We start from the raw sequence: 17,932 nt of genomic DNA on the forward strand, positions 1-17,932 counted from the left end.
TCAATGGATTCAATCAGCCATAACAAACATGAACTGCACATCTGTACTTTTCAAGATCTTAGTATTTTTCTGGAAATTTTACAGAATGTAGCCCAGAAAATAAAGCAGGCTTTCATTTGCTATGTATACATTCCAAAATGCACAGGGTTAATCCCAGAATAAGTATATAAAAGCCCCATCTTTACATGGACTGGTATGTTTTCTGATTTCCCATGTTAAGTATTTGCAATTGAGCACCATGGTTTGCATAACCATTAACGCAGCACTGTTACAGTGCCAGCAATCCAGCAGTCTGCAAGGAGTTTGTACATTCTCCCTACGTGTGGGTTCTCCTCCCCCCCACCCCCGTTCAAAACCTATCAGGGGTTAATTGGGCGGCATGAGCTCATAGGCCAGAAAGGCCTATTACTGTGCAGTATATCCCAAATTAAAAATAATTTCATTATTACACAACTATGCCAAACTAGGCAAGCATCTCTGATGGGACAATCACACAATGACCACCTAGGTGGTGACATTTTATTTTTGTCTTTATTGTCACGTGCAGAGACAATGAAAGCTACAGGGTCAACTAACTGAGAAATTCAGTAAGTAGCATTGCCAAGTTGGGTATTCATATGGTTGTTTATTTTGTTTCAATAAATTTAGATAAAGCAAACTGCAAGTTTCTTCTTAGATGTCCTAAATGACAAATTGCAATTACTCGGGAAATTTTTATTTTTTTTTACCTTTTTACTAATAGTAAAAAATACTATGTTAACCATGTGGAATTTACCATTTCCCATGTATTTCAAAACCCTGGGAAGCCTGACTAGTTTTATCTGTGGGGCAAACTGGTCAGTTGTGTGATGTAAATGCCAAGTAACAGAGGCATTAACACAACGGACCTGGCATATTATCTGCCTATGAACCCGAGCTCGAGGCTTTGCAGTGATCCTCACTCCCTAGTTCTCAAACAGTTAGGAAGACTGGGAGGCTGGCTTTTCATTACATCCACATAAATACTGATCCCAATTCCTGGAAGTTAGTCTCCTCCATGCTGGTTTGACACTTTCAACCACCAAACCTGCCCCACAAGACACCTTTGGCTGTGCATTCTGTATAGCAACAGAAGCCACCCTAGCCATAGCATTCTTGCAGCTCAGACCTGGCCCTATTGTGCTTTTTCTTTTCTACAGACCTCAAGGCAGTGGAGGGTATTCTCCACTCTGCTACCTCACCAATCTGCCACTTCCTGTGTCCTGCTGTAAACTATGGGTGCTGCCATTTTGGATACAGACCTCAGAATACCAGTCCAGTTTTCTGCAGGTTATTGAACCTGTGCCAAGGGCTATGGGGAATTACAGTCAAGCAATTGGACCCTGCAGAGAAGTGTAGTGAAATGGTGCACATCTTGCGGAAGTGGAAGGGGGGGTTCTAATCTTCATGGACTAATAATTTGAGATTAGTTTTTACATTTTTTTTTAAAACCAGGGTGAATATATAATCAAATATTTGATCAGTTATCGCAAACGTTCAATTACTTGATTAACAAAATCTTCAGGTTCAATCTTTGATATGGGTCAACTTTCAATGTGGAAGAAAATCTGCCATTTCAAACCATATGCAACTCTACATTGACAAATACGATGGACAAATTCCAATAATATTAACATCTTGTGAATGATTACAAAGTTTAAAAAGGCAGCCAGAGATCAAAAATTAAAGAGTACAATGCTGGAGAAACTCAGTTGGTGTATTTTATATAGCAAAGATAAAAATACAAAACCAACCTTTCAGGCTTGAGCCCTTCATCAAGACATGAGCAAATGTAGGCAGGCACCCAAGCACGGTTTGACTTTAGCTTCTGAAGCATTGTTTTTACTTCCACCAGTCAACGGATTTTCGTATTTTACTTCTAGAGATCAGAAATTAACCACTTATGCCCAAGGCACGATGATGATAGTGTGGAGAGAATTTAGTCCACAGGGGCACAATCAATTTGAAATAAGCCAACATTAACAGCAAAGCTAAAATGTATTCATAATGAAGTGAGTGCAAAGGCTCACCAGACAGATTCCTGGGTAAGCAGGTTTTCTGCATAAGTATGAAACAAATTAAGACATCACTCAAATGAAATGCATACATTTTTGCAGGGCTTGACAAGGCATGTGCCAATAATCACAATAACAAGGTGCTAGACTTCCAAGACTAAATTACATCAAGCCAGAGATTTAACCTATTATTCAAAATAACTAGGAGAAATACGAGAGGTAAAGGCTTTAGGGTGAAAGATTTAGGGGTAAATTCTTCACTCAGTGGTGAAAGTGTGGAACAAGCTGTCATCTGACGTGGTAAATGCAAGCTCACTTGTTTTAAGAATAAATTGGTTAGATAGATGGGAGAGTATGGATGGCTATGGAATGGGTGTAGATGAGTGGGACTATCAGAATGTTTCTGTACAGACTGGAAGGGCTGAATGGCCTGTTTTCTGTATTGTAGTGTTCTATGGTTCTATTAGTATTTGGGGTAAGTGCAAGATGTTAAAAGTGACAAGAATATCCCACAATCCTAAACAGCACTCATTTTTGATGTCTAACAATCAAACTTAAAATTTGTTACTGGATTATAATTTTGATATAGAATCAAAGTGGGAAGAAATGGCTTTGAAGGATGATAGTTTACCCATATATCTTCTTGATGTCCATTATTAAGGTTGTCAAAGGAAGCTCAAGATTTAACTTCAACAGTGAAGAAAGGCAATATTGAAGTCAGACTGACGAGACTTGCAGGGAAAGTGGTGGTAATGGTCTGACTAATCAAGATTATTCATTAGTGGAGTAATGCAGAAAACTTTCTATAAATTTAGTATTGCAATTTGAAAAGTCATTGGAATAACCTTGCCAAAGTTTACATTTAGGTTTGATTTGGGGCAAAATGAAATGTCACTCACGTAAACAGCAAAAACAAGAATCCCAAGTAGTGAGTCCAACTCATCTACATTCCAATTTATTTTCTGTGATGTACTAATGCCACTGGCATGATGGTTGAACATATCAGCAGAAACAACAGATCTAAAAATAGTTCTGGTACACAAGTGGCAGTCAAGAAATTGGATTCAAATCCTACAGTTGCAGCTTTACAATGTCAAGGCACAGACCAAATTGAATTATAACCAGGAAACTTCTCACCCCACTAAAAGCATCATCCCTACCTATAAAAACATGAACAAAATGGCTAGGATGCAATGCAAATCCATGAAGTTGATGAATAAGGTTACAAGACAAGTTAGTCCAGTTTAAGATTAAGATTTCTTAGAGAAAGATAACCATCTGAAATTATTTTTTAATAATCAAATGAAATCCAAAATGCCAATTTCAATTTATTTTAGCAACCCAATGCATCTGCAGGTGAGCAACTTTGCATTGTCCAACATAAACAATTCACAGTAAAATAAATTTTATTATTGCAAGATTAGCTTCAAAACTAAAAAAAATTATGCAGTTAAATCATGGCGAGCCATTTATTTTCTATAATCATAACATGCAAATAGGGATGCAGTACAAGTGAACTTATCTAACCAACCACTGAACCTTAGGGATTTTCCCGAGGCTGCAATGCCAGATAGGAGAATTTCACCAATACCCTTCATGGGTGAAGCAAAATAAAACCCCGGAACATGAAAGCAGAAAGATAAAAAGCACACATTTATTCTTCATCAGATGAGTCTCTTTCAAATGTATACATCATGAAGAAAGCGTCTGGTCTTTTGGGGACAAGGGGATGTCCAGGTCTCACAATCTCAAAGCCAAGAAAGCTAAATGTGCGAAGTAGTGGAGCTGAAATTAAAAAATAATCAAAATCAATGAGCAGACAGGGTAGTTTAAGTGTCACAAAATACCTAGTAAAGTAGGGTTCTTCTGAAGAGATTTAACAGGTTATCTCTGGCATCCATGTAGAGCCCAATTTAGTTATAGAATTTACAATAAAAAAATCAATTAACAGCAGGGGCAAATTTATAACAAGTCAAAAGGTAAATGTTTCTAACTGCCCAAATGAATTATAAACAGTGCTATGAATAAACATTTAAAATGTGTTTGAATGAGTAGAGTTCATGACAGCAATGTATTTTTCAGAATTCTGCAGTCTTGATAGTTCCATGGTTCACATTACCATGAAACTATGTGCACACTGAAGTTTCAACACCACTTAAAATCACTCGCAATAGATCAGTGGTGAAACTTTGAAAAACTATATCAAATAGGGCCAAAGAATTTTTTCCTCACAACTAATCCAATGCTCAGCTCATTTAATAGGAGCAAGGAATTAGTGTTTCAATTATTAATCTTGTGATTTTGGGTTGTTGGTCTAACTGTGGAAGGCCAGCAAAACAAGGTGTAAACATGCAGATCCGGTAACATTTGAAGAGTTAATATTTCAGAATGAAAACCTTTGGTCAGAAAGGTGTTTTTCCAAAAGCATCAACTTTCTGTATTTGCATCGAGGACCAGAGAACACTGTTTTATCAGCTTGTACTTGTACAATTGGATAATAAATTTGAACCCTCCACAAATGCTGCCCGAACTGCTGAGTGCTTCCAACCTTTTTCTCACATTGCACATTTCGAGCCCCTGCATTTTTTGCCCACCCAATAAGTTTGCAAGTTACCTGGATCAAAACTGCAGCTTCAAATGATTGCTTAACATCTGCATTAGGTTTTATTTTCTTGCTATTGTTACCTAGTGCATTGAATGCATGTGTGTCCTTTCAGTTATAGATACTTAAACCCATGTAATGTTATGGGTCGAGAGTCAAAGTTAATGTGGTGCCTCAGTATTGGACAGCCAAGTGTAGAATTTATCTTGGAGCAAATTTCTAATAACGAAATTTGGACTAAAATACATACAACAGATTCTCATTGTTTCTGCATTATAATCAGATTACTGTTCTCAAGTATCAATTCCTTGAAGCCCATCGTCTTCATTTAGAAAAATTTCAGTTTTAAAATCTGCAAAACCATGTTCACTGCCACACATATCATCTATTATACAGCCTGATTATGTTTGGAGCACTGGAATTCAAACCCAATCTTTACCCTTAATTTTTCAAGTTGTCACTGCTCAGCAATAGGTAAGAATAGTGCAGTCTTTACCTTGGTAGTCCATTAAACCCCATGGGTTTATGAGAATTCAAATTGAAAAGTTTAATAATCTGATTCAACTTTTCCTAGTCCAATAAAGTAGATGAGATGATTATGCAGATTTTTCAATCTTGAGCTTCAACCTCCAATATCAAACTAGAACAGTCAGAGCATGAAAGAATGTGCCGATTCATAGCATTATAAAAGTAGATTTTAACTAGTTTCAACCTTCATTATATACTGGGACTAAAACACGCAATAGTTTCAAGTTGCATTCTTTAATTCACGAGTCCCAAGAATTCAAACAGCATTCTTTAATTGCCATCTTCACCCATCCTTCCATAAAAGCTGCAAACAAATTTGTAGCTGATTTGTATTCCTCAACACACCTTCGCTGAATACCAGCCCCATGAAGATTAACTGCACTCACACAAGTCCTCTCAATTGATAGGTTAGTGGAGCACTGGAATATTTGACAGATCCGGCTACAAAATGAACTGCTATCAGTATTTTCCATTGGTTGCAGCAGCGGAATATAACTACAGCATGAAACTTCACAATACCCGATTTCCTGGTATTATTATTTTTTTTAAATAGATATTCACTAGCTTGGAAATTAAATTTGATTGCAATCCTTTAAAAGCATAACATCTCAAAATCAATCCAATTATTGCTATCATTGTCTTACAGGGCTAGATGAAAGCAACACTAATTGAGAATAGCATAGGTCATCATTTTACCTCGATCATCCCTGTTCTTGTTGAAACAGATGAACACGTGTTCAACATGAAGATGCTCTTCTGCAAATTCAAGTAGGATAGTAAAGCTGGAAAAAAAATTGATGGATTATAAAGTTAGGATTTGATCAACAAAAGGTGTTAACAACGTGGCCCCAGAATCAGTTGCTCTTGCAGTACAAACTGAATACAGTAATTGATCAATTCAATTAAACAACAATCACAACAGCCCTATTAAAGATAAATGTAGAAAAGTAGAAGTCCCCCACAAGTCTTATAGTCTTCCTATGCACTGGACAATGGACCCAGCATCAACAGTAAAGGCGATTCACTTTATGAGCTCCATTACGTACCTTTCTTTGCTTCCCTCAGGCAATGCTCCACTTGGGAGTTCAATGTACAGATTGTTGTCGTTCAGGATTGCTCTCCACTGAGCAATTCTTGCATCAGTAAGCTTGGACTGGAAATTGAGAATTTTAGTCCTGCTGCTTGCACTCAAATCTTCGGTTACACTCAGCCGGTTATCCTGGAGTAAGAGTTATACACAATATTCAAATACAATTTGAAAATATACTTAAATAAACACCACACCAATAAATTGCCAAATAGGCATGAGCTTTTATTCCTATATTCCTCATTTAATTAACTTGCAAATGTAATCATTTAAAATTTGTTGTTTTATCTTTCACCAAAAATCAGAAGCCTAATGATATGCATATTCAATTTAAGAACCTCGTGTATTTTAAAAAATATCTTCTGCATTAAACAGCATCTGAGAGCATCCTGAAATTTTTGCTTAACTTTGTTTTTCAAACTAAGAAAATTAGTAATCTTCTTCATGAAGAAAAATAATGAATATGCCACAGGATTTCCACCATTTTACAATTTGTCATTTTTATCTTCTGAAGCTCAGTTTCAAATTTTGATCAGCATGAAAACTCAATACTTACTGAATACAGTACATTAGCTGCAAGATTGTGATCCCTTTGAGCATTCCCTCGCCCACCTGGGATCTTCAAGGGTGGGTGAGGGACATCAGGAGCACCACAGAGGCCCCGGACCAGGGTTACGACAGGAAGTGGAGGACAGCATGGAACTGGAACAATAGCAATCATTTAACATTTGGAATCAAGCAGACTGAAACTCCAAAAACTTAATGTCAATTGAAAATTCTGGCAGAAACCAGCAATAACACTATCTGCCAAGAAATTCCCTTTTCAGTTCAGCCAGTCAGGGGTTACACTGATATTTGGCACTGGGAATAACACCTATTCAAATGAATACTTGAATTTATGCTACTTTTCCATGGAAAACAAGCAGAAAGCTAATTCTTTACATACCATTTACCAATTTAAATACATTTGCCTCAAATGAAAACCAGGTGTAGGCATTTTATTTTTAAAATCCTTTTTCTAGTCCAAAATGTATATAATTATCAGTCTTTATCTTTCACCCCTTTATTATACAACAAGTATATTATCATTAGATTGTACAAGCATTCTCCCATCCTCAGTGCAAAACACACAGACAAACATAATACACGCACACAAACTATACACATGCCGGACAAGTACGCATATTTACAATAAATACAACGGCTGGCTTGTACTATAGTTTATCCATGAACCCAGTCCACAGTGATTATGAAAGGTGAAAAATGGCCAAAGCCCAAAGGGTGAATAGTGTGAGCAGTTCCTTTGGTCATTCACCATTTTAACTGCCAGTGGGAAGCTACAGCATCTCAGCCTGGTCGTGCTGGCTCTGATACTCCTGTATCTATTAAATGCCAGATTTTTTAAAAAAAAATGATTTGGGGAATAACCTCATCCAGCATTGTACACCCAGATCAGAAAGAATGCAATCTAAATTAGGGTGGGGTGTCAGGACAGAAGTGGAGAGAAAAGCCATCCCAAAAAACTTTAAAAGAAAACCTGGCATTTAAATGTTTGACATTTAATATAGAGAAGTATCAGAGCCCACACTGCCAAGCTGAGAAGTAACTTCTTCCCACAGGCTGAACCACCAAAATAAATGCTCAACCATCTGAGACTCCGTCCAACCCAACAGCCCTTGGTGCAGCGTCTGCGTGCAGGAGACAAGTCCACACACAAATAAATGCTTCATAAATATCAATGTCAGATGGTCGGCGTGAGCATCTCTTTTGGTCAGTCAGCCCGAGGGAAGCGGTTTCTCAGCCAGCGACCTCGGAGACTCGTGAATCTATTCCATGCCCCCCCCCCCCCCCCATGATCTGGGGGACTGGCCACATGCAGCTCCAGCAGAGAATAACGAGGCTTATCGATAAAAGGCACCCAAGGCGGCCGCGAGCAGTCACTTCCTTCTGGATCCCGGCCCACACGCCCACGTCGCATCAGCAGACGCGGCCTCCAGGGGAATTTTCAACCCCCACCCCCCTCCCCCCCCCCTGTCTATCGAGAGGGAGGGGGGGGGGCACAAACGCCGCCCTCCCCTTCCGCCCCCCTCTCCGCCAGGCCAGCCGCCGCCATTTTGTGCGCCGCCCATTTCCCGGAGCCCAGCAGAGAAAAAAATTAGCTGAAGTTCCCTGGGAGCAAAAATAAATAATATATATATAACCTAACCTGCCCAGTGGTGGGGGGGTAGATTTTTTTTAAAACGAAACGCGTTGGGAACGAGGGCCTGAGGCCGACACCACCCCGCTGTATTGGATGCAAGAAGCGCCTACCTTTCGGTACTAGTCTTACTACTAAACGTCATGGAGGGCATTTTGTTTCCTTCTTTCTCTCTAGCAAAACAGTGACTATTCAAAATGCGCTGGAGGGAGATCTTGACCATCCGGCCTTAGGTTGCTCCACGGGACACCAGCTAAAAGGCGGTGTGATGGCCGGCTCCTCGTTTGAATAGGGGGAGAGCACCACGTCGGGCCGGCCGCCTCACTGTGACGCCGCGCTGCGAGGACGAGGCTCTTTATACCCGGCCGCCGCGGCGCCTCATGGGAGGCGTGATCGCGGATTCCTCCCGCCCTTCAAAAATAATAAATCTATTGTTTTTCTAAACGAATTTCGTTTGATTTCCATTCTTTTCAGCATGAGGGACATCGAAACGTGTTTTTTTAAAAAAAAACAAACAGTAAACAAAAGCCTGGCGCAGGTGCCGTGATCGGGGCATTGTGGATAATTCCCTGATCAATAAGTGGAATTCAGTTTTATTTTTTTGCAAAGTTAAAGCTGCCTAAGCGTGGTTTTGGAAATCCCGTTACTTCAAGGCAAAGGCCAGCTTGTAACCGATGATCAAATGGGCCTCTCGGCAACCGGAAGTGGCTTCTGGGATGGGCCTTCCAAAGGAGGACCTGTGTGTGACCAAAACTGTAATAGTAACCTATGACCATGGCCTCCTTTGGGATGTGGGCCACTGAGGTCGCAGGGGCAGTGGGGACTCCCAGCAGTCGCCACACCTTGGCCCACGCCATCAGGGTCACTAATTGGGCTCGGGTCCCGGAGGCAGCTTTTCTAACCTGGCCACACGTAGGATCTCCGGCACTTTCCTCCCGCAGAGTGGCCATGACTTGGACCCTCAATTTTCTGGATTACTGGCGCTTGAGCATCCCTGAAGAAGGGAAGGCCCGGAACGTTGGTTGTATATCTTTACGTACCAGTCCTCTGCAGTGGAGAGGGTCAAAAAATCCCCCTGTCCTAGCTGGTGTGTATCTGTCTCCGTCACTACTTCAGAATTGCCACTTTGCTTCGGGGATGGGCCTTCCACAGGTTGTACCTGGACTTGTGAAGATCTTGATCCCCCTGCCTTAAACGCCTTTGTTCAGATAACAATGCTGGTAGATCACGTTGATGGGGGTGGGCAGAGTGGTGTTATGGTCCTGTGGATTGACCTCTGATCCATTTTTCTGTAGTACCATACTACACTGTGATGCAGCCAGCCAGAACAATCTCGATAGAGCTCCTCTAGAAGGTTGACATAATGGTAGCTTGTCTCAGTCTTCTCAAGAAGTTCAGCCATTGTTGCGCCTTCCTGACAAGTGAGGAGATGTGTGTACACCATACGTAATGAGATAAGTGAACTCCAAGGAATTTGGTATGCACTAACTCCAACCATGACTATTTATTTACCTCTTTTTATATTCAATATCTCTTTTTCTGTATCATGGCATATTGTGCTAATTTAGTTCATACTATTGTTGGTGTATCTTGACCTGTAAGGATGCACCAAGTAAGAACTTTGGGACATCTATACACTGTACATACTTGTGCATATGGCAATAAACTTTCATTTCTCATTTGATTTCATTTTTGGTGACCTCATTCAAGATTCAAAGGTTCAGCTCAAGTAAATTTCCTGAGCTTGCCATTGTTTTAGAGACACATTAAGCCATTGTGTGCAAAAGGGGCCCATTTTTTTTTTACATAATAAATTTGTATCCTCATTGAGTACCAAGTACATTTTTCTGACATTAGAGTACTTTGCATTTAAAATTTCAGATCTTCCACAGCTGCATCTTTCCAAATATCTGCCTAATTTCCATGAGCTGTGTTCTCAGGGCTTCAATTTTAATTTTTATACCAAATGAAGGATTCAGAAAAGAAATTGGCATGTTTTTACTTTCCCTTTGGCTGTGACTGATTACCCTGATTATTGGTTGTTTAAGTGTTCTAATAATATAGAAATTGGAATACAACTTGTCAATGGGAAGTTTGAGGTAAATTGTGCATGACTTACTGGTTACAATATTTAGAACATTTTGTGTGCATTTTATTTTCCCCCCAACACGTGGTGGAGTATCTTTTCAGATATCATTGTTCTAGCAAACTGAAAGCAGGCTTAAAATTGTATTACCGTAATCCATTGGGTATTCTACTCCCAGACTTTCATGGCAGTCCATATATCAGAAAACCTCTCCTGGAGCCAGAGCATTGAGCCAACCATGAAGAAGGCAAACTAGTGCCTGTATTTTCTTAGAAGATTTGGCATGTTGTCAAATAATCTATCAAACATCTACAGGTGCACTGTGGAAAGTATACTGACAGCATTGCAGCTTGGTTTGATAACTCCAGTGCCCATGAAAGCAGAAATTCACAAATGTAGTCAGGTCCATCACTGACTTTGACATCCCATCCAGTGAAGATGTGAGGTGCTATCTAAAAAAGGCAGACAAGATCATAAATCACCCTGGTCCACTTGTGAGAGGGAAGGGAAGGTTGAGAACCACTGCTCTAGATCCAATTGTTACTTAAATGCTTGAGAAAAATTGTCATTGGCCTATTTCCTTTGGAGTTATGAAACTGTGAACATAACGAATCAATTAGGTACAATTAAAACAGTGGTTTTCAAACTTTTTATTTCCACCCACATTTTTCTTTTCTTCTTTGGCTTGGCTTCGTGGACGAAGATTAATGGAGGGGTAATGTCCACGTCAGCTGCAGGCTTGTTTGTGGCCGACATGTCCGATGCGGGACAGGCAGACACGGTTGCAGCGGTTGCAAGGGAAAATTGGTGGGTTGGGGTTGGGTTTTTCCTCCTTTGTCTTTTGTCAGTGAGGTGGGCTCTGCGGTCTTCTTCAAAGGAGGTTGCTGCCCGCCGAACTGTGAGGTGCCAAGATGCAGGGTTTGAGGCGATATCAGCCCACTGGCGGTGGTCAATGTGGCAGGCACCAAGAGATTTCTTTAGGCAGTCCTTGTACCTCTTCTTTGGTGCACCACTGTCTCAGTGGCCAGTGGAGAGCTCGCCATATAACACGATCTTGGGAAGGCGATGGTCCTCCATTCTGGAGACGTGACCTACCCAGCGCAGTTGGATCTTCAGCAGCGTGGATTCGATGCTGTTGGCCTCTGCCATCTCGAGTACTTCGATGTTGGTGAGGAAGTCGCTCCAATGAATGTTGAGGATGGATCAGAGACAACACTGGTGGAAGCGTTCTAGGAGCCATAGGTGATGCCGGTAGAGGACCCATGATTCGGAGCCGAACAGGAGTGTGGGTATGACAATGGCTATGTATACGCTAATCTTTGTGAGGTTTTTCAGTTGGTTGTTTTTCCAGACTCTTGTGTAGTCTTCCAAAGGCGCTATTTGCCTTGGCGAGTCTGTTGTCTATCTCGTTGTCGATCCTTGCATCCGATGAAATGGTGCAGCTGAGATAGGTAAACTGGTTGACCGTTTTGAGTTTTGTGTGCCCGATGGAGATGTTGGGGGGCTGGTAGTCATGGTGAGGAGCTGGCTGATGGAGGACCTCAGTTTTCTTCAGGCTGACTTCCAGGCCAAACATTTTGGCAGTTTCCGCAAAACAGGACATCAAGCACTGAAGAGCTAGCTCTGAATGGGCAACTAAAGCTACTAATAACAGAATACCTATGGCATAATGGTATGTGAATGGAAAGAAAAAGGTTGAGAACCACTGAGCTAGGGGGTTTCCAGATGATGTTGATGACCTGCTACAGGACCACACCTACTGCAGTGCCTGACCCATCTACCATCAGAGTCGATGGCACGTCAACCTTTGGGTGCATGAGCCTAGTGGCTCTTGCTAGTGCACCTTTGGCAGTGTCGAATGCAGCCGCAGCCTCGTCATTCCATTTCAGTTCCTTGCAATGTCTGGACAAGAGTTTGAAAAGTGGTGGCGTAACTTTGGCTGCACCTGGCACAAACAATGGTAAAAGTTTAATGGTAGATAGTCTCGGAAATTTGCAAATGGCCTTGACCTTGGAAGGTAGTGGAACTGCTCCATATTGACTGATGCGGTGGCCGAGGAAATCGATTGATGTGAGGCCAAACTGGCATTTGGCCAGGTTGATAGCTAACCCGTGGTCATCTAGCCACTGACATAGCTGACGGAGATGGGCCTGGTGCTGCTGCTACGAGCAGCTGGCAATAAGGATGGCGTCCACATAAATGTATATGAAATCCAAGCCCAGGGTAACTGCGTCCATTAGACGTTGAAATGTCTGGGCCACATTTTTTACACTGAAAGGCATACGGAGGAATTCAGTAGCCCAAATGGGGTAATCAAGGCAGACTTCATAATGTCAACTGGATGAACTGGGATCTGATGGTACCTGCACACCAGGTCAGTTTTGGAGAAAATCTTAGTGCCGTGAAGGATTGCAGAGAAATCCTGTACATGGGGAACCGGAGTGATGTCATTCAGACGCCAATAGCCCGTACAAGGTCTTGACTCTCCAGACGCTTCAGGTAGCAGTGATGCTCAAGGGCTGTCGGAGCAGCGAACAATCCCCATTTCCTCCTTATGTTGGAATTCGTGCTTAACCAATCACAGTTTATCCGGAGGTAGCCTGTGCAGGATGTCTATAAGTTGGAATGTGGTGCTATACTCCATGTTTTGGTTGGGCCGCCGAGAACTGAGAAGCTGGGGAATTCTGCGTATTCAATGTCCAAAAGCATCGAGTTGAGGCGGGGTCTGTGCAATGGAACGGGGTGCAAGGTGAGGGATCTTTGAGATCTACGGGAAGGGAGTGTGCTCACAAAAAATGAGCTCCCAGGAGTGGCTGTGATGCATCAGCAGTGGTGAAGGACTAGCTGAACAGTGTCAAGCCGAAATTAAGTGGAATTGTCCAGATGCTGCTGTTGTTGGCAGCGGTGAGAGGAGGGCCCTCCCTTCCTGAATGTGTGTCTAGGCTAGAGGAGGCAAATACGCTAACCTCTGCTCCAATGTCAACCCAAGAACTGACAGGAAAAGGAGGTTGCTCTTGTGGCTAGCCATCGCAGACACTATCGACGGCTGGCCTTGGCATTTCCCGGATGCGTGCAGGGGGGCTGCAGCTCCTCATCTCTGATAGTAATAGTACCACTGCTCTGTCTGCGCTGCATCTGGTTGAGACTGACACCACACCACTATCCAGAGTTGGCAGTGTTTGTGCCCTTTGCCGAGGCACTATCACTCCCCAACCGAAGATCTGCCATGCTGCTTAGCGTGTCACAACTTATCAGCACAGATCGCTAAGCGACGGGGTGGGGGGGGGGGGGGTCATTAAATTCTTCACCTGCAAGCAGCAAAAGAATGTCTTCTGGCATTTGTTTGAGAAAAAGTTCCTCAATCATCAGACAGGGCTTGTGTCTGTCTATGAGTGCCAGGATCTTGTTCAATAGTTCGGAAGAAGGCCATCACCCAGGCCGTCCACATGGAGAGGTTGTGCTGCCCTGTTGCACCAGAAAAGGCTGAAAATACGTATGAAATCATGTGTGTTCCCAGAGTTCTTTGTGCCCCTGGCCACCGGGAACTCCTAATCCTGACCTCCTGTCCCCCCACACAACACACACTCCCTTCACAGACCTATTTCCCTTTCTTCAGAGATAGGACCCAGTACCAGTGACACTTCTCAAGAAAAAGATATGAAAGAGAAAAAGGAAAAAAAGCACATTAATGAATAGTTAAAACCCCTCCCTTTTGTGTAAAGTAGATTAAACACCCCTCTATTATACAAGTAGTGAAACGACCCACTAACGTATGTATAGATTCTGGAGGCCAATCTCCCTAATTCCTGGGTAAAACAATTACAGAAAATTTTACTTTTTTTTCCCAAAGGATTATTATCAAACAAATACACAGGAAGAAAAAGTATCATTATTCAAATTTTAAAAATTCAAGTTCACTCATTCTCTTTTATTTTTCTTCAAAGTTGGTAGCTTGTTCACAAAGTTCTTCGCTATTTCAGTGTCAGTAAAAAAAAACCTGATTTTGTCCATTTGGCATCATCATTTTCAAATTGGCTAGTTGACGCAACACCAACTTGTTACCTTTATTCCAAAGGGTGTTCTTCAATGGAGTAAGTTCTTGTCTCTGCATTAATAGCACAGTATCTATGTCCAGATAAAAAATATTTTTTCACCTTCAATTTCCAGTGGTTCTCCTTCTCTCTCCTTGACCTTTTTCACCGCAGCGCTTAATATTCTTTCACAATCCTTGAACTTTATGCGTCTAATTAATATAGAATGTGGTTTTGATCCATTCCTGGACGTGAAAAGGGGGATCTATATGCCTTCTATATTGGTTCCAACATTTTGTACTCCCAGGACTTTAGGTAGCCGTTCTTGAAAGAAGCGGATGGGATTTCCCCTTCCCTCTCTCTCTTCGATTCCCACTATTGTAACATCATTGCATCTACTAAAATTTTCTAAAGATCCATCTTTTCCCATATTTTTGATTTTCTGTGGCCCATTCATTTAATTCTTTTTCCACATTAACCATTTTTTCCATTTTCATCCACCTTCCATCACTCTTTCATTTAAAGTTCCAATTCTTCCCTTTAACCTGGTCACAACTTTTAAAATATGATCCACTTTTTAATTTGTGTTCTGATCTTTCAATAGAAGTACTTTCATTATATCTTCATTAGTATATTTTTCTTTAGCCTGTGCTGTTACTCACTGGATTAACGTTTACCAGTTCATCCTCTTCCTCTGTATTTTGGTAATTCTTTGAGTCGTCATTTTGAGAGAGAGCTCCTTCTTCTTCTTGTTTCTGATGGTGCCCCTTCGCATCATGCATTTGCACAATAGTTTCCTCCTTTCCTCTTCCAGAGTGTCTCTTGGCTCCAATGCTGAAGGCGCTCCACAATTCCTCCCAACTGTCAGGCTGTCTGCCCTGTGGAACTTCTCGAGTCCCTAGACCAGACCTAGACACTATTTCTCGATCTGCACATATCGACATTCAGATGTTGTCGTCATCCTTGATGCACATGCTAATGGCCTCCAACCTTCTCCTACAGCCTGAAGTAGTACAGCACTTATTCCATCTTCTGAAGCATCCGAGGATATTTTCGTCTTTCAGGATTCGTCAAAGAATGTCAAAAGTACTGGTTTTGTAGTTAGAATGGTCTTCAGTTATCCCAATTCTTCTTCGTGGTTGTCTGTCCACTTGAATTCACATTTGTCCTGTAACAACTTTCTTAGGGTTCATTGTTTTGGAAGATAGTTTTGGTATGAATTTATGTATACATGAATCTATACATTCATGAATACCAGTGCCTTTTTTTGTCATTGGGTCTGAGCAACTCTAAAATTGCTTTCACCTTGCTCTTGTCTGGCTCTACACCTGCCTCTAACAGCTTATCTCCCAGAAAGGTGATTTCCTTCACACCAAAGTGACATTTTTCTCTATTTAACTTTAATCCATACTTCTGGATGCCTTGTAGCATTTTCATTGTGTTGTTTTTGTGCAGGTCCCCATAGGATCATGCCATCCATGTACATACATTCCCCATTTATGCCTTCTATTATGTTCCATTGTCCTGCGGAACACTTCTGGAGCTGAGGAAATTCCAAAGGCATCCTCAGGCAGGCGTATTGGCCCAACGGTGTGTTTTGTGCTATCATCGTGTAGTTTTATTTGCCAGAAGCCCCATCGCTCAGGCCTTGCCCTCTTCTCACTACTACTCTTTCTTTCTTCTTTGGCTTGGCTTCGTGGACGAAGATTTATGGAGGGGGTATAACTACTACTACCCTCCAGAAAAAAGTACAGGAGCCTAAAGGTGAACACTCAGCAGCACAAGGGCAGCTTCTTCCCTTTTGCCATCAGATTCCCGAATGAACAATGAGCCACAAACAATGCTTACTTTCACTTATTTATTTATTTTATAAGGTGGTTTATATAAATGTTTGAACTATGATACAAAGAATTTTGTGGCATGTTCATGCCGATAAATTCTGATTCTGAAGAGTTTCGTACTGCCAGAAGCTTTGGAGTATATAAAGCATATGGGTGAAATTAAAGCAACCCTAATGAGGCCAGTAAAACCATAAATAACTAGAGAAACCATCCAAAAATTGATGAAGCCCATCAAGAGCAAACATATATGAAGGAAAGAGCATGGCATTGGGGCCAACTACTTTTCACTGAGCTGGTGGAGGAACTCTGTGGGTCAGTCAACATTTCATCAGGACTGAGATATAGAATATAGAACAGCACACAGAGAAACAGGCCCTTCGGCCCACGATGTCTGCCAACTATGATGCCACATTGCATCTGCCTTCATGTGATCTATATCCCTCCATCCCCTGACTGTTCCTAGTGCCTGTCTAAAAAGCTGCTAAATGTTGCTATCATATCTGCTCTGTCTGCATATCTCACCCCTCTGTGTATAAAAATAAACTTGACTGATAAATCTCCTTTAATCTTCCCCCTTTCACCTTAAACTTATGCCTTCCTGGCAGTCCAGTTGAGATTATACTGTACCACTTCTTCAATGCTTTTGGCAGTATTTTATGAACTTTGGGCTGTTGATCACAAAAATCACCTTAAAATGTCCTTATCACATACCGCTCTTTTTTAGATATAACCTATTTTTGTGATTTCCTGTCAGATTTTTAACACGCTTCACGCCTACAAAACCATGAAATGCAACATGTCATTGAAAATTCATTTTCTGCACTTGCACTTGGACGTCTTCCCCGTTGATTTTGGTGCAGTCATTGACCAACGTGGTAGAAGGTTTCAGCAGGACTTTGCGACCCTGGAAAAGCAATATCGGGACATCTGGAAACCATCAGAGCCCTTTTTGGACATGAGAGGTATCAGATGCTGAGTACAAACAAAATTTACTGAAATCTTCCATCCATTTTAATTTCAAAGAAGACAAAATAAAAAGTGATAATTCTCTCTAGTTTTCTCTCACAATATTTAAATAAGACAAACGTTTTGATTTTAGTGAAAACCTTCGGTAATAAATAGAAACAAATTTGTTGCTTTTGAAACATATCTTGAGACTATTATCCCAAGTTTTTAGTCCATAAGACTTAGGAGCAGAATTGGGCCATTCAGCCTGTCCTTTTATTCTGAGGCTGTGCTTTCTATTTGGAGTGGAACACTGATAGAAATTGTAACATCCTCCAATAAAACTATTTTAAAATAGAAACATAGAAGATAGGAACAGGAGTAGGTCATTCGACCCTTCGAGCCTGCTCCGCCATTCAACGAGATCATGGCTGATCATCAGTACCCTGTCCCCGCCTTCTCTCCGTAACCTTTAATACCCTTATACTGAAGAAATAGATCTAATTCTCTCTTAAATAGATTTAATGAACCTGCCTCTACTGCCCTCTGTGGCAATGAATTCCACAGATTCACCACCCTCTG

At 41.4% G+C, this 17,932-nt stretch overlaps 2 protein-coding genes and 1 long non-coding RNA gene across 3 annotated transcripts in view; 2 read left to right on the forward strand and 1 right to left on the reverse strand.

Annotated features, from left to right (window-relative positions):
* Nucleotides 1-2,972: 2,972 nt before the first annotated feature.
* On the reverse strand, nt 2,973-8,790 carry oaz1a (ornithine decarboxylase antizyme 1a). Its single transcript, XM_069928709.1, is given in 6 exon segments — nt 2,973-3,818; nt 5,860-5,945; nt 6,210-6,382; nt 6,807-6,893; nt 6,895-6,952; nt 8,561-8,790. Coding segments are annotated over 6 exon segments (645 nt in total). The 5' UTR covers nt 8,671-8,790; the 3' UTR covers nt 2,973-3,687.
* On the forward strand, nt 5,575-6,454 carry LOC138758988 (uncharacterized). The gene is made up of 2 exons (XR_011354568.1): nt 5,575-5,693; nt 5,810-6,454. It is a non-coding gene; the product is annotated as an uncharacterized lncRNA (long non-coding RNA).
* A 190-nt stretch (nt 8,791-8,980) lies between the features above and the next one.
* Nucleotides 8,981-17,932, forward strand: part of LOC138758990 (DNA ligase 1) — a 45,929-nt gene continuing 36,977 nt past the window's right edge. The window contains exon 1 of the mRNA XM_069928715.1: nt 8,981-9,534. The gene's annotated coding sequence lies outside the window, so the exon portion shown is untranslated. The remainder of the gene's footprint in view (nt 9,535-17,932) is intronic.

The sequence above is a fragment of the Narcine bancroftii genome, chromosome 3 (genome assembly GCF_036971445.1).
Source record: "Narcine bancroftii isolate sNarBan1 chromosome 3, sNarBan1.hap1, whole genome shotgun sequence".
NCBI lineage: Eukaryota > Metazoa > Chordata > Chondrichthyes > Torpediniformes > Narcinidae > Narcine > Narcine bancroftii.